The sequence below is a fragment of the Varroa jacobsoni genome, unplaced genomic scaffold (assembly GCF_002532875.2).
Source record: "Varroa jacobsoni isolate VJ856 unplaced genomic scaffold, vjacob_1.0 contig03179, whole genome shotgun sequence".
NCBI classification, from domain to species: Eukaryota; Metazoa; Arthropoda; class Arachnida; order Mesostigmata; family Varroidae; genus Varroa; species Varroa jacobsoni.
This window is the reverse complement of record NW_019214973.1, coordinates 20,690-35,272: the sequence shown is the minus strand read 5'-3', so window position 1 is coordinate 35,272 and position 14,583 is coordinate 20,690. Positions and strand designations below refer to the sequence as shown.

Below are 14,583 nucleotides of genomic sequence, written 5' to 3'. Positions count from 1 at the left end.
TCTCCGTTGGCAAGAAGACACGCGCCTACTTTGAATACCCAAAACAGTGCTAATTACAATTATTAAAATAGGTTCATATGCTAAACAAGTTAATCATATTATGTACTGGCAGACGTATAAGTAAAGAAAATGGGGCGCATAAAAAGTCAAATCAAATGAGTGCGAATTCACCTACCCAAAGTTACCAGTTTAGTCATTTAGTTAGCAGTAAGTTGCACAGCAAACGTATGCTTCTCAGGTCGTTCTTTTGGTTTTCTGCTTTTGGCGGAACAGATCGGAGATCGGAGAGCTGAGCTGAGAGCTGATCGGGGAGGAGAACCACCACGGCCTGCGGGAGAAATAGGATTAGAACGGGGACCTCTGTGGGACTACAAATGTGCGGGGTGAGCAGATTTCGTCGGGGGCGTCGGGGCATGAGGCGCAAGAATTCACGTTATTCCATCTTCTTTCTATTTGTCACAGATCGGAGACCAACCACGAAGACCACCTAGATGATTGATTGTCGCTGGCGTACCAGTTCGTCCATTAAAAAATTCTCACGGATAAAAAATCAATATGCCCTCGTTCGTTAGCTGTAAATTATAAAAACAGGGCCAACAATAATAGAATCAGATCGAAATAACAATGTAGCAGTATCGCCTATACTGTATATAGATGCCGTGGGGTACGGCATCAGCTGGGAGCATATCAGGGAGCGTGGGACAGTGGGGTTAAATAGAACGCAGAGCGCAGCAGGGGAGCGGAGGCGATTATGAGCAATTGCGTGTCTGTGTATACTCCCTATAAACATTTTTATGTCTAACATAAATCAATACTAGTGCAAAACAAACAAGTGCGGCGCACCAGAGAAGTCAGTATGAACATACTGACTTTATAAAAAACGAGTAATTATATTCTATTATGTATGTATAGTTGTTCCCATTGACGACACCGGAATGCTTCTCGAAGATATGTCCGACCGTGTGTCTGTTCAGTAATGGAATTTTAGTTGAGTTTACAACGACAATCGGCATTATTGTTATAGCACAACAATTATATCGATCAATAGACGGACAGACCAATGGCGCAACTATTTAATTATTAAAGACAGCTGCGACAAACAGAATTGTGAATGGCTATGCACAATTTATAGAAGGTGACATATCCACTGGAGATTGTTACACAAGTAGCAATAGCATATACCATGACAATACATTCTAACTCTAGTGAGATACAACGAGCAACTAGAATACATGCTGTATTCTAACGTACGTACGTACATATAATGTAATTTATTGGAAGAACGTTACATTGCAAAAGGGACTAGGGGATAGGAGGCTTTGGAATTAAACCGTTCATTCCAGTCTAAATACAGTAGTAGGATTAACAATTCCAATAACAAAAGACGAAATATTGCGTGATCGGGAATTAACAATAACGGAACTATGGCAATTGGGGAGAAACGTTTCATCTTTATTTAGCCTTGTCCATCTTCCTTTTCCGTTTTAATCATCCTCTCGTTTCGATATCATTGTATATAATGGTTGTAGTGTTTCCTTATTGGTACAATGTAATAATTATAATAATACTAATGAGATAATAATAATAGTAATTGTATTGTGGTTTCGTTCGTATATGATATAGCATCAATAATATATCGTTGTTGTTACAGGTGTTCTTGTTATTTTTCCTTTTTCTTCATTTGCGTTTTCTTTCTCAGCTCTATTTGTCTCAATGTGTAATCTGAATGCATTCACGGAGCATCACGTCACACCTCTTGCCTTCACTACCTTTACCTTGCGTCTGTTTATAGAATATTTACTTCATCTCCCTCGGTATGTGTTTATATACTTTAGTTAGATGTATTTGTCTTTGTCTCTCGGCTATTTTACTGTATCAATTATGGTCTCTCTTTGACGTTCATCGATACGGGGATTATTAATAAACAGGTCTCTTTCAAATCTGATAATGGTTCAGGGCATATAGGTGGTTATATAAGAAATTTTGCTCGAGGTGCTCATCAAACGCTTGTTTTCAACCAGACCAGTCATCAGATGAATAAACTACATCATTAACTATAATCTGTGTATCGGTCAAATCAGATGCTATCAGCTGAGTGTTGACGATTTGTCGACTCTGCTTCTACCATCGGGTGATTTATATGGTATGTGTATTTCTGGTATGGTACATGGGTTTCTCTCCAAAAAAAACTCGACACGTGTTATGTTACTCAGAAGTCGCAATAATTAAAAGATCGCCCCTCTACATTGCCTCCTCAGCTGAATTGACAAGAACAGACGCCAGCGATAACCTCATAAGTATATATCAACTTGATATAAAACAGTCCCTGCGTGTCTACATGGGGTAATCAACCTACAAGTAGCCAATTTTCGGTACATTTTTATACCCCAATATGGGAAATTGAGCAAGTACCTGCGTGCCATATTTTGTGTCTATGGTGTGCTGCTGTTTCTGTATCTTACATATGTAATAACAGGTGTACTTTAGAGAATATGTGAAAGAAGGGAATGTAAACTAATCTTTAAGGATCTTGAAATTTTTACGTTTCCTATTCATAGCAGTAATAACAAAATACTAAACAAAGAAAGAGCGCAGCTTTAGGAGGTGAAGGTAAGAGGAGTCTTTTACAACACACTGGGAAGGTAAGTTACCAGAAGGATACAGGGATTTTTCTTCTATCGCCACTGACAGCTTCACTAGCTTTGCGCCAGTTAAATTTTGCTAAATTAGATAAAGCTGGCCTCCAATGGCACCATCATCATGATCATTCACCATTTTATCACTGTCGACATAATATTCCCCAGAATATGTATATATGTATGGTCAATTCCCCCTTACACCTTTCTACTTTTTTCATAATTTTAATTGTTTTCACTGTGGTTTTCCCCCTTCTGTTCAATTCTGGCGACACACGAATGGTCGTTGTCACAAATGTACAGTTAGTAGTAATGGACAGTATATCATTGAAAGCCATTCTACAAGAATGCTAATATATAATAATAATAATAATAATAATAATAATTGCTTGGAAATTTGTATTTTTTTTGTTAAATTTGTATTGGTTATTTTCACTATTACTTTTCCACGTTTCGTTGGTTTCACTCCGGTCTTTTACAATAAGCGGCGTGTGTGTTGTTTTTATTTCACCGTTGTGGATGTTTCTTTTGTTGTTATATTATTATTATTGTACATACAAAGTAGGTTTTCTCTTATATGTTCTGCATATGTGTCTCTGTGTGTGTCTCTGTGTGTGAGAACATTTTTTAACGCGTCTATTCCGCAATGCTTGACTGAGTTAAATATTGTTTTCTTGTTTATTTGTTTGTTTTGATACTGGTATTTTGTTATTTTGTATATGTTCTTCGCTTTGACTTAGAAAGGGGAAAAGCTACGGAAGTTCCGTTGTGGTTTACGTGCGCTTCAATGCATGTTAATCAATCCGTTGCTCGTTTTTCCTTTTCAGTCACTGTTCAGGCGTTATTTTGCCTCTCTCGGTTTGTCTGTCTATACGTTAGCCAGTCGATTCCCCTGTCCCTCTCTCTCCCCCAATTCGTCCTTCTCTACGCATCGTGTACATCTTTCCGCGCATCTATCACCCACTCAAAATGACTTCAACCTACCCCAACGTATAATCGATTTTTTGTTAACATCTGGCGACCTGCAGTACTTTCACCGTTGCCCTGTATCCACATGTCTGCTCGCTCTTTTTGTTTCCGCCCGCCCTAAACGTTGCGATACACTAAGGGACAGACAATGGTGATAGCTACAGAAAAACACTAATTTTTTAAATTCTCACCGACCATGAGGATCACTGTGTCCCTCGACTCCAAAGTCACTCACTCGAGGCTTGAAGTGGCTATTGTCGTTTGTTTTTGCTTTCCTGTTGCTCCTTCTTCTACAGGACGAACGCTCAGCGGAACCATATACTAATACGAAGGAATATGCGTAACGAATATACTTTTATATACGCCTTTAAGACACTTGGCTCAATCTCCTGCTAGAGACATTTCTTCAGTAATATTGTTATTACTGTTGTTAATAAATGTTACTACTAATTATAGATCCTAGATCGAAATACCATTAAGCAACCTTGGATTATATAGCAGTGCGATCAGACACTATTTCGAAATGCATATATATATATATATATATAGACAGGTAGAACTACATCTAGGTGTGAACGTATTCATATAAGGGAGTTGACCTTTGTGACACGTCTATTTCTAAATTCATGTTACGTCCTTGGGAATCAGGCGAGTCAGGTGGTTGTGGTTGGTGAAAATAGGGTCTCCGATTAGTCGGGATGCCGAACAGTTATCGGGTATCGGCCTTCGGTGGTGGTTCAAGGGCAACAGCTTCTCCGGCAAGGAAGCCCATTTCGACGGACTTCAGATTTTTTTCACGGAGTTATTTTTCGTACGGGATCATTTTCAGCTAGTCGGGCTGCAATAGTTGTTTGTCTAGGCAGGAGGTTTAGGTGGAGGGAGAAGAGTATCCGATGTCGAGTTTTAATCGTCACGGGATCGCTTCTCTCATTTGCTGATCTGGGGACTGGGGACGCTGAACAGGGGCTAAATCAACCATCATCACTTTGAAGCAAAGGGTATTTACCCTGGATGGTAAGCAACTGTGCTAGGCAATAAGATGTTTCTGAACCGACGTGTTTCTCGACGTTCGTGAAACACAAAAGTGGCCGTGGAGATTTACTGGAAACTGAGATTATTAGTTCGAAGCGTAGGCGCATGTCTAGCCTAGTTCAGGGCGCTCACAGAATCTACCGTATCTTCGATGGGGCATAAAGGCAGATTGGTGGTGGCTTTGGGGTGTGGGGAAACCCAGACAGTCGCGACATCAGAACGGGCGTTGGAGCATATTGGAGAACGTTGGAGTATGGTGGAGTACGGTGGAGCATGTTGGAGAGCAAAAGGTGAGGGCCCCATACGGACACTAAATTATAGATCGCCGGTTTTTGGTGTTCCTACGGTCTGTTGGGGATAGGACAGGCGAGTTCAGTTAGTCGTGAGCAGATAGATATTTTCGGGGAGGAAGGAAGCTGAATTGTTGGTGGTTGATGGGTGTTAGTAGTTTCTTCTGGGGGGAGGACCCGCACGAGGAGGCATTCGAGGGCCGCCCGGGTTGTTGCGGGGTGGCCCACGGCCTCCGTGGTTCTGCGAGTGTGGCGGACCTCCGCGGCGATCAAAGTCACCACCGCGCGGCATCGAGCTAGGATAGTCGCCATAATCACCGTAGTCGGGGAAGCGGGGCGCCGGAGCCCGCTCGGGCGGACCCCATGCCGGTGCCCAGTCGCGTGGGGGTGGCGGCACCATACCCCTCGCGCCGCCCATTCCCCCGGCACGTGCTTTCGGGTTTGACGAGAGGGCAAAATTCTCGTCGGACGGATCCATGCCGCCCCATTCGTACGCCGTGTACGGCTCGTAATTAGCCGGGTCGTAAGTGAAATGATCACCGATCTGCACGTCCTCGTTTTCTAGCGACTCACATACTGTACGGATGGCGTCCGTGACCACGTCCGTAGTGCCAGCTACTCGAACTACCTTGTCCGACGACAGTGGGCACGTTTTATCAAAAATCTTGATCGATGCCGTAGTCTTCTCACGGATATCTTTGATTCGTGCGCCGCCTTTGCCGATCAGAGCGACCGCCTCCTTCTGGTGTAGGAGGAGCTTTAGCTCGGCGCGCGTCTTCGAATCATTGTCATCGGATCCCGTTAGCTTCTGTAGTATCGATGTAAGCAGCTGGGGCAGGAGATTTCGGCTGACGCGGACCAGCATCAATCGCTCGGGTACACCTTCACAGTCAGGCACTACGAGCTTGCAATTGAACGAGCTGCGCAGCTCGACGATCTGTTTACCGGACTTGCCGATAATCGCACCGGCTCGCTGCGACGGAATCAGAAAACGCAGATCCCATACGCCGTCGGTCTTCGAGCGTTTCGCTACCCCGCCGCCGAGGTCGTCTCCGCCACCGGCACGCTTTCGCTGAACGCCGCCGCCGGGGCCATCATATCGCCCGCGAAACATGCCGCCCGTGTTGTTTCCTTATCACGTTAGCAGCAGCAACGACGCGTCAAGAAGACTAACGCCACTTGCTAGACAGATGCTTATCGGCTAAATTGGGGCGAACTGTTGTTGTTGAGGGAAAAGCGGATATAATACGGCACGCACACAGAAGTCGAAATTCGAGGATTTTCCGACACTCGCTAGGGATCGAGTCGGCTCGTGGCGGTAGCCGCAGCAGCGGCGTCAGCAAATTGTGACGATTAGTGGATTTTGCGCTGGGAGCTAGTTCGTTTGATCGCTCACTCACTCACTTAAAGGCCGTACTAGCCGCAACAGTGACGCGAATGACACGCTCTACCAGCACACCAGATGAATAGGCGGGGGGGGGGGGGAGTGGGGGAAAAATAATTCACACTGCAGCTTCTTGCCTGCCGGTGGGACGCTCAACGGCCCCGATTCACGACCACCACAGCTTCAGATCACCACACTACAATCGAACACGGAGCAGGCAGGGTACAACGCCGATGAGTCGTATGCCTCGCGACAGCTTCGCATCAGCACGAACACCGGCGGCCGTCGCAATAGCACTTAAGCACAGGCACTCACTGCACGAGACACCCACGACAATGACGAGTAGCCTACGGAATGGACTCACACACTCAGGAAGATAGATCGACTCTCGTCGAACGGACGCCCCAACAATGAAGGTGGGCAAAGTAGTAGCAGCAAGGAGGAGGGTGCGTTAGGGAGGGCTGCCCTGCTGGACAACGCTACGCTATATACGATTCTTCTGCTGCCTGCCGCTGCTGGCGGTGCAACAGCAGCACAGGAACGCACACGGCGCGAAGAAACGCGGACAACGTCGTGTAATAAACAACGTAGATGGATGCGCTCACTCTAGACGTTAGTGAGGGTGGTACCGGCACGTCTACGATCAACTTCTACTCGATCGTCGTAGCGCTAGTTACTTTCGATCGGGTCGCGGAATCGCTCGCATCGCACACAACGCCGGACTCAAACAATCGATCGGCGCCCCTACGGATTTGGCCGCTAGATTTAGCGGGCTCCCCGTAGCTTCAAAACGAAGATCATTTTAAAGGTTGCATACGTCTGGTAGAACAGTCAGATCAATATAATAGCCTTGTACCGGAACCGGACAGGACACAAAGCGGCATCGTTTGTGACGGTTGAATGAGCAATTTGCAATGTGAAATTTTCCCGAAAAATTCAAACGCGCGTCAGCCAGCTGCCCGCTAAGAGCGCGGGGCGTCCACGTTTTCATTGTGGGCATTTAGTCATCAAATAAGATTCGAACGTGTTAGTGAAATAACATGGCTATAAACAAGCAACAAAAGCGAGTCAGAAACGCAACACTGTGAGCAGGTCTTACTGCTAACCAGTTCAGGGAGCCAGCAGTTAGTTAATGTTTGGACTATCGATTGGATTTGTGTTTGTTGTCATCTGTCTGTTGTACCATTGTAAAACTAGGAACGGCTTCTAAACTAGCGACTGTTATAACCTGATTAGTTTAATACGACAAAGCAGAATAGGGAAAATCCAGATTTCAAAATGGATTTAGGTCTCTCTGAACCGACACTCAATGTGATCAAGGCCATTATTATCATGGATCAGGATGGTCACCGAATATTGGCTCGCTACTATGAGCCTACAGGTCCACTCAGCAACGAGAAATCTTTTGAAAAGATGCTCTTCAATAAAATGGGCGCCGCCGAAGTCTGCATGCTCGAGGGACTCACTTGTGTCCACAAGTTAGTAATAGACTCATACAAGATTCATTGAACAACGCTGCGTATTTAATAAACACAATATATTTTCAATTAATATTTTGTCGAGTACTAAACATATTTCGAAAAGAATATGAAATTGAATACTGTACGTAACATAGCTAGTTTAGTTGAATGTACTTTCTAATTCGTTCTATGAATGCTATGATGTTTTCTATGAATGTTATGAGATTTAATAATTTTATAAAAGATTTTTTGTGACTGAAATCGATCACATTTGATTAAAGTGTCAGAGGAAGTTGCTTGCACCAGTATATATTACACGTGCCTTAATATAAATATTTACGCGCAGGTATTGTATCATGTCTTCATATTTTACTTGTGATGCAGGATACAAACAACACATATTATGATTTTTTATATTTACCCACCAGTATTTCTCCACCACCCTTCGCGCGTTCGAATTTTATGCTTTCTTAGTAAACTGATATTCTGCAGCAGAGTATGTTGTAACAATTTATCTTCGTACCTCATGCTTTTATCTTAGTAAATCTATCATTCTTCATAGTTTGCAATTTACTCTCGTTTAGATAGATATTTGTAGCTAAATTTTATCATTTTTTTTTACCGAAGTGCCCCTTTCCAGTGTTGAAATAATTGTAAATTGCTGAATAAAGTGTTTATAGCGATGGCGGTTTTCCCTTGTTGTCACATTGCTGTTTAGATCAAACGTGGACCTGCACTTGTACGTAATCGGATCAGGAAACCAGAATCCACTGTTTTTCTCTGCAACACTCAACTGTTTATACGAAACACTTTCTTTACTATTCCGGAAGAGTGTTGAGAAGCGGGCGCTCATCGATCAGCTCGATGCAGTTCTTCTTGTACTCGACGAGATCTGCGATAATGGGGTAAACAGATTTTGAAGGTCTTTTGTTCCTCTAATTGGCACGTTTACATAAAAAAGTCGTTTTTCCTAAACGTTCCTGTCGCATCTCTTTGCTACAGAGTTACTAAAATACTTTTTTTCAATACAGTAATAGCAATGAATAGCAATCAGAGGAAATATCAATAAGTAGTCCATGGAAAGGTATATTTAATTGTATTTTTTAACGATACGATATAAAGAATCAGATTAGATTTAAAATTAATGCATTAGGCACAGAATTTTTTGAGGCAGCGAGAACTTCGTATTCTGTTCACAATGTGCGTGCAGGTTTTCTAACCCCGAAAGAAAGGTTCCAGACAGAATGGATCTGCTTGTTTGCCATGCTTCAATTTCCGCTAATGAAACAAATGATCAAGTATTATATGGTAAAATAGACTAACCATCATAGGACAATAAAATGAAAGTAAGTGGACACTGGCCAACTGGAAGTTGAATTTCGTTTGATTATTCAGCTGAGTTGGGATTCCTACTTCCCTTATTTTATGTAATAATTTCACTATTCGTAACAGCTGTTGTGCGTGGTGGGTAATATAGACTAGTGAAATTGATGCCAATTTTGTTTTGCTTTCTCTGTCTTGTAGGTCATTCTGGAAACAGACGCCAACGCTGTGTTTAGTCGTTTGGCGGTGAAGGGCAGCGACGAGGAGCAGAACGTTTCGCAGTTGTTCCAAAGTGCTAAAGAGCAACTGAAGTGGTCATTGCTTAAATAGGTGGCTTTAGACGCAAATTAGTTCTCATTACTTTTCCTCCATACCTTCCACACGTGTCCTCTCGACCCCAAATGCCTTGTAATTGGATGTTAACTATAGACCGTGTGTGTAATGTTGACGAACGGGGAACACATTTCACGATATATCAGTACGACATTGCCATAAATCGTATAGTGTGTGAATAAATGTATTTCATATATATTTTCAAACGCAAATGTGTGTTTCATATGTGCTATTCATGCTTTTTCAATGGCTATAGTGAAAATCTATTGTTCCCTTTCGTAATACCGTAGCATGTGTGTAATTTTTGGCAGACAGTTTCTTGCAGTGAAGTGGCTTACTTATGGCAGTGTAAAAAATATTTCGACGTGTAATGTTTTGTCACCTCATACTACAATAGAAAAAACAATAACACATCCGTGTTGTTGCTAATAAAAAATTGTGATATGCAGATGTTTGAGTAAATATCCTTACATCGTTTCGAATACCCTTTTGTCTGCACACACGTTTTGCAGCTACCATTATTCCCTCGCAAGGGCTATTCTTTTTTAAGTTTTTTGATTTGACGCCGCCATTCTGAAACTTTTAGCAGTTTTCACTTGGTCTTTTACTGTAACTTTCGTTATAAAAGGATAAGCTAGTCAGAAACGTCTTATTACTTTTTCGATTTTATTCATTTCTAGGACACGCACACCTTACATGGGGTTTGCCTTAATTTTCATTATATTAGATAGCATTACGTAGTATTAGAAAGCTCCGCAAATTGTTATACAATTGATTATTCTATTTCGTTATTTCGTCTTTATTAATATTTTCGTTAATCTTACGTTAAACAGATAGTTTTTCGATGAAGCGTGGGCGACATTCCAGCTTAGGCCAGCCTCGGCCATGACACCGTAAAGGGGCCCCTACCATTGAGGAATCAATGGTGAGTGATAGTCAGCCCATCTGACCGCTACAAATGCGAACGTCGCATCCAGTTTTAGGTTTCTTCGGTAACAGCGCCTAACGAATCCAGTTAGAGAACGCTCTCGATCCCAAAATAAAAGTGAACAACGAGTCCAGATTTCTGGGTAACTCCGAGACTGTACTTAACGCTATCGGTCAGGATTTACCGTCAGTGCAATGCCTTCGAGGTTCTTTTATTTTTCGCGACGAACACCGAGATCGTGCTGCCATCTGCAGGGGCGGGCAGTAATCTAAAAGAACGAAATTAAATGATAACATCCTACTACAGCATTGTTCCATATATTATTCTACATATTATTCTACAAACTGATTCTAGTCAGCCGCTCAACCCTATAGGACAACACTCGATAACTGAAAACATTAGTTTTCAGTGGTTATTTCCAGTTTAATTGTTGTTTAGGTACGTGTTCAGATGCATTTCGAGAGAGAGGTTAAAGTCTGCAAAAGACTGAGTTTTAAAAACTCTTCTGTTAAATTCTGACTGCTGGTGAATTTTCAGGCAAAACTTGTGGGTTCTTTTTCTTCAGTTTTTCAAATACATAATTCATGTACTTACATAAAAATAAAACTAAAAATAGCTTTACAGAATAATTTAGACTATGGTTAGTATTTCAGAAATTTTTTCAGTCATATGAACTCCGTTTTACTAAATTGTATTCGTAGAGATTGGTTAAGGAACGTAAACTGAAAAACAGTGCTTCGTAGAATAAAAATATCTGTGCAGAAACTACCAGTTCGCAAATTGTCAAATTCAGATTTGCGAATCGGCGTGTTGCCGATGGAAGGCATCTGATCGTGTCCCGTGAGGTCATGTGATTCGTGAAATTCCCTACGGATTAGAGAGTATCGCTTGCCCGAAACTCGATTAGAAATCGGTCGACCCCATGTTGTGCGGACGTTCTGGGCCTCCAGTCGTCCATGTGGGCTCCTCCACACGTCGAAAGATAGCTGAGTTCGCGCTCTGAGTAGCGGTGCTTCCCCAGCTGCCATAACCACACGTTGACGATGAACAAAAAGCTCGGAACCGTCCGGTCGCACAAGGAAGCCGTATCCACGATGCGGATCATACCTTTAGGGAGATCGAGATCGATTCAGACGCAATTTAGTTGTAAAGCTGAGTTTAATGTGTAGATATGGCTCTTTGATTTTCCGTTATTGTGACGCTTGTTGTTCATGAGATAAGTTTATGACGATGGTGCGTTGTTTTCAGTGTGCCAGTTCGTCTGAACTTTAGCACTTTCTATTTTGCCATTGCACTAGTTTTGCAAAATGTCATGTACGACTACCAACTGAAATATCCAAAACTTTACATGAACGTAACTTCGTTAGGGAAAACTCCGCAGAAGAGTGCATTGTTGCGTGCCAGTTACCCCACAACATCTAGTGATGCGATCTTTGCTTAGACAAGGAAACGTCTGAGAAGCCAAAGGTCAGTTTAAGGCTTTACGTGTGCGACATTTATCGTTTTGGTTATGGGTTTATTAACAGGTATTTGTGAGGCATATCATATGATTTTTTGCTTGACTGTGATGCATGTAGTTAGTACGCAATCCGCGAAGTAGCCACAATGAACTGGTTATAAATACGAACCCTAAAAATGGATTTTCAAAGATAAGCTCAAAAATGTAATCGTAGTTTCATTAAAATTCGTGAATCATATCGGTAGCACAGTTCTCGCCAGGATACCTCTTGCACTATTTTACATGAAATCATGACACGACAAACCGGATTTATTAGAGTGAGCTTTTATTGTCGAATGTTGAGTATTGAAATGCTAAATTTAGCTTTATACGCAAATGCTGCCAGAATGATTTCACCTAAAGACTCGGCCTGCGCGCGCCGTCTGTACTAGTTGTTTAATGTAAATAAAATTGATAGTATAAAATATGTAAATAAAATTGATAGTATAAATAAAATAAGTCGAAGTACCGAAGAAATAGGCAGACGTAACTAATATTTAACGTAGTGCCTTCTGTAAAACCTTGAATTGTATTATGGCTGTGCTTAGTGAGTAACTTAGAGAAAAAAGTTTTGCTTCTGAAAAGAGATGAACGCGACAGTGTTAGGCTAATGCACTTTCAATCTTTGAAGAGGCCATTGAACTCTAGTTATGAACCCATTTCGAAAAGGATTGTTTAGGGATTTCCGCTTATGTGGAAGAACATGCTCTTTTCTAGAATCATTTGGCATGATCCTTTGAGTACGAGCTATCTTGATTAGCACAGCATATAAAAGGCACATAGGCATCAATAATCCTAGCCTTTTACAATGAGCTATAGATTCATTTCTACACCCTAATTACCACCCAGTTTGAATTTGCATCGTTTCAACTTACCATTTGACAACGCCATTTTCCTGAGCAACTAACAGCCGTGTGCTTTGATCATCCTGATGATCTGGTTCGCTGGGTGAATCAGTTTCGTCCGATTTTGCATTGGAACACCAATGGCCTTTGTTCTTATCACTGGAAAAATCGAATGCCAACCCTCCGATGCGTCCGATGATGCCTTGACAATACGGCATGCTTGAGGTTATCAACGTGCTATAGTTAAGCCTAAATGTGTGTATCTGGTCTTGTTTTTCAAAGCTTAAAATAGTATAGGTCTACTGATGGGAGGCCACTGACGATAACCACTACGACAATAATTACTATGATCGTGGTTTCGGATCGTACTTCGTCGTTGTCCGTAATCGAAGTACCTCAGAGATAACACATATTTGGCTGCTAATAGAGTATTGACAGTGGCGTCGTTTTCCGATTGGACAGATGATTGACTATTAGTGGTAGTTCAGATTTGTGTGTGCCGCGGGGGACGGAGTGCAGATTTGTGCACTTTAGGGATTAAACAATGATTTCCTAGATATACTGGCGCATGTGTTCTTCTTCTATTGAAAACGTTACATGGTCAGTGGTCCTACAACTTCTCTTTGATGAACGCTTACTACGAAGCATTTTGTATCTGTCGCAGACTGTGAAACCGCAAAGGCTGCGTCTGATGTTAAATTCAAGCGCATCGGTAGGCCGAGGTGTCTTCGGTGATTACGCTGCTTCTTAACAGTTTTAATTTGATGTGAAGTTCTTTGTTAAACAATTGTAGGGCAAATGGTGAAACACGTGTTGTGAAAAATACGGAAGTTCCTGATAGGTATGATGAACTCAAACGCCATAAACTGTATGACGGTACCAAAACTGTTGTCCTTCTTTATTGTTATCCACTGTTTTCACTTCCGATATAAACAGTGACAGTTGGCCTAATTTCAAATAAATAGTTTGAGGATCCAAAAACATCTTGTTCTCTGTGTTAACATGGTAAACGCCTGACGCCTGTCAGTAAGCTACAGGTTCACTGGGCTGTTCATTTGAGCAATAAAAACTGAATGTAGCTGTCGGATAATGATACAAAACGGTACATTAGATTAGAATTACAGAATGTAAAGTAGGATTGTGCCTGTCGCGTGCAAGGCTTGAACCGGCAGTCTCACCCTTTATTTCACAATAAATGTAATTGTACGATAACACCTTGCACGGTCAGCATCCAATAGATAATAATAATCCAGACTCTGCTTATAAGTTTTATTTTTTTTGCCTTAGTACTATATCAACGTATCAGGCCGTGATTCTTTGTTCAAGGGCGTATTTTCAAGCCAAACACCTGTGGCTAGGTTATGCCTAACGTTAAATGGTAGATATTTAAATAAGCCTTGTTGTTTACAAGCGATGTGATCCAGTGACTTCACACTGATCTGCCGAACGATTGGTTCTCTTTTTTATTTAGATACCATATAGCTTCGTATACAGGAAACGTATTGGCCCTCTCAGTAGATAAATGTACTCACGTTATCTACATATTTCTGGGACTTGATGAATCGACGAATACGGTGATGTATCTAGATCCATCGCGGGATATCGACCGCGGTAAGGGCGTACAAGCATTAACACTACTAAGACCATAATAAGCTGGTTGATCGGTTTTTCTTTACACTTTAGGAAGCCTATGGTACCTAATTAGGGTTACCTGGATATATACCTTAGCCATGTCGTATAAAACTGACCTAATGGGGGCCTTTTTTGACAGAAGTATTTAGTTTGCTTGTTTCCTAAAAAGAACGGATGATTTTATTATAGGTCTGTTGCACTAAAGGCAAACCAGATATTTATCGTTTGCTTATAGTGCACCTTCAATCTATTC

The 14,583-nt window shown here is 41.9% G+C and overlaps 3 protein-coding genes across 4 annotated transcripts; 1 reads left to right on the top strand and 2 right to left on the bottom strand.

Moving 5' to 3' along the window:
- Positions 1-1,431: 1,431 nt before the first annotated feature.
- Positions 1,432-7,190, bottom strand: LOC111272763 (heterogeneous nuclear ribonucleoprotein K-like). Its single transcript, XM_022854379.2, has one exon. It carries the CDS (start codon positions 6,039-6,041, stop codon positions 5,079-5,081), a length of 963 nt encoding a protein of 320 aa, XP_022710114.1. The 5' UTR covers positions 6,042-7,190; the 3' UTR covers positions 1,432-5,078.
- Positions 7,191-7,346: 156 nt separating this feature from the next.
- zetaCOP (COPI coat complex subunit zeta) lies at positions 7,347-9,633 on the top strand. Its single transcript, XM_022854382.2, has 3 exons — positions 7,347-7,789; positions 8,490-8,676; positions 9,296-9,633. Exons 1-3 carry the CDS (start codon positions 7,590-7,592, stop codon positions 9,422-9,424), a joined length of 516 nt encoding a protein of 171 aa, XP_022710117.1. The 5' UTR covers positions 7,347-7,589; the 3' UTR covers positions 9,425-9,633.
- LOC111272764 (Y-box factor homolog) lies at positions 9,455-13,655 on the bottom strand. Of its 2 annotated transcripts, none has more exons than XM_022854380.2 (3): positions 12,729-13,655; positions 11,125-11,462; positions 9,455-10,623 (listed from the first exon to the last, which is right to left on the bottom strand). In XM_022854380.2, exons 1-3 carry the CDS (start codon positions 12,914-12,916, stop codon positions 10,529-10,531), a joined length of 621 nt encoding a protein of 206 aa, XP_022710115.1. In that variant the 5' UTR covers positions 12,917-13,655; the 3' UTR covers positions 9,455-10,528. The 2 variants fall into 2 exon arrangements, with proteins under 2 accessions (XP_022710115.1, XP_022710116.1); XM_022854381.2 differs by having other exon boundaries at positions 11,227-11,462.
- Positions 13,656-14,583: the final 928 nt, after the last annotated feature.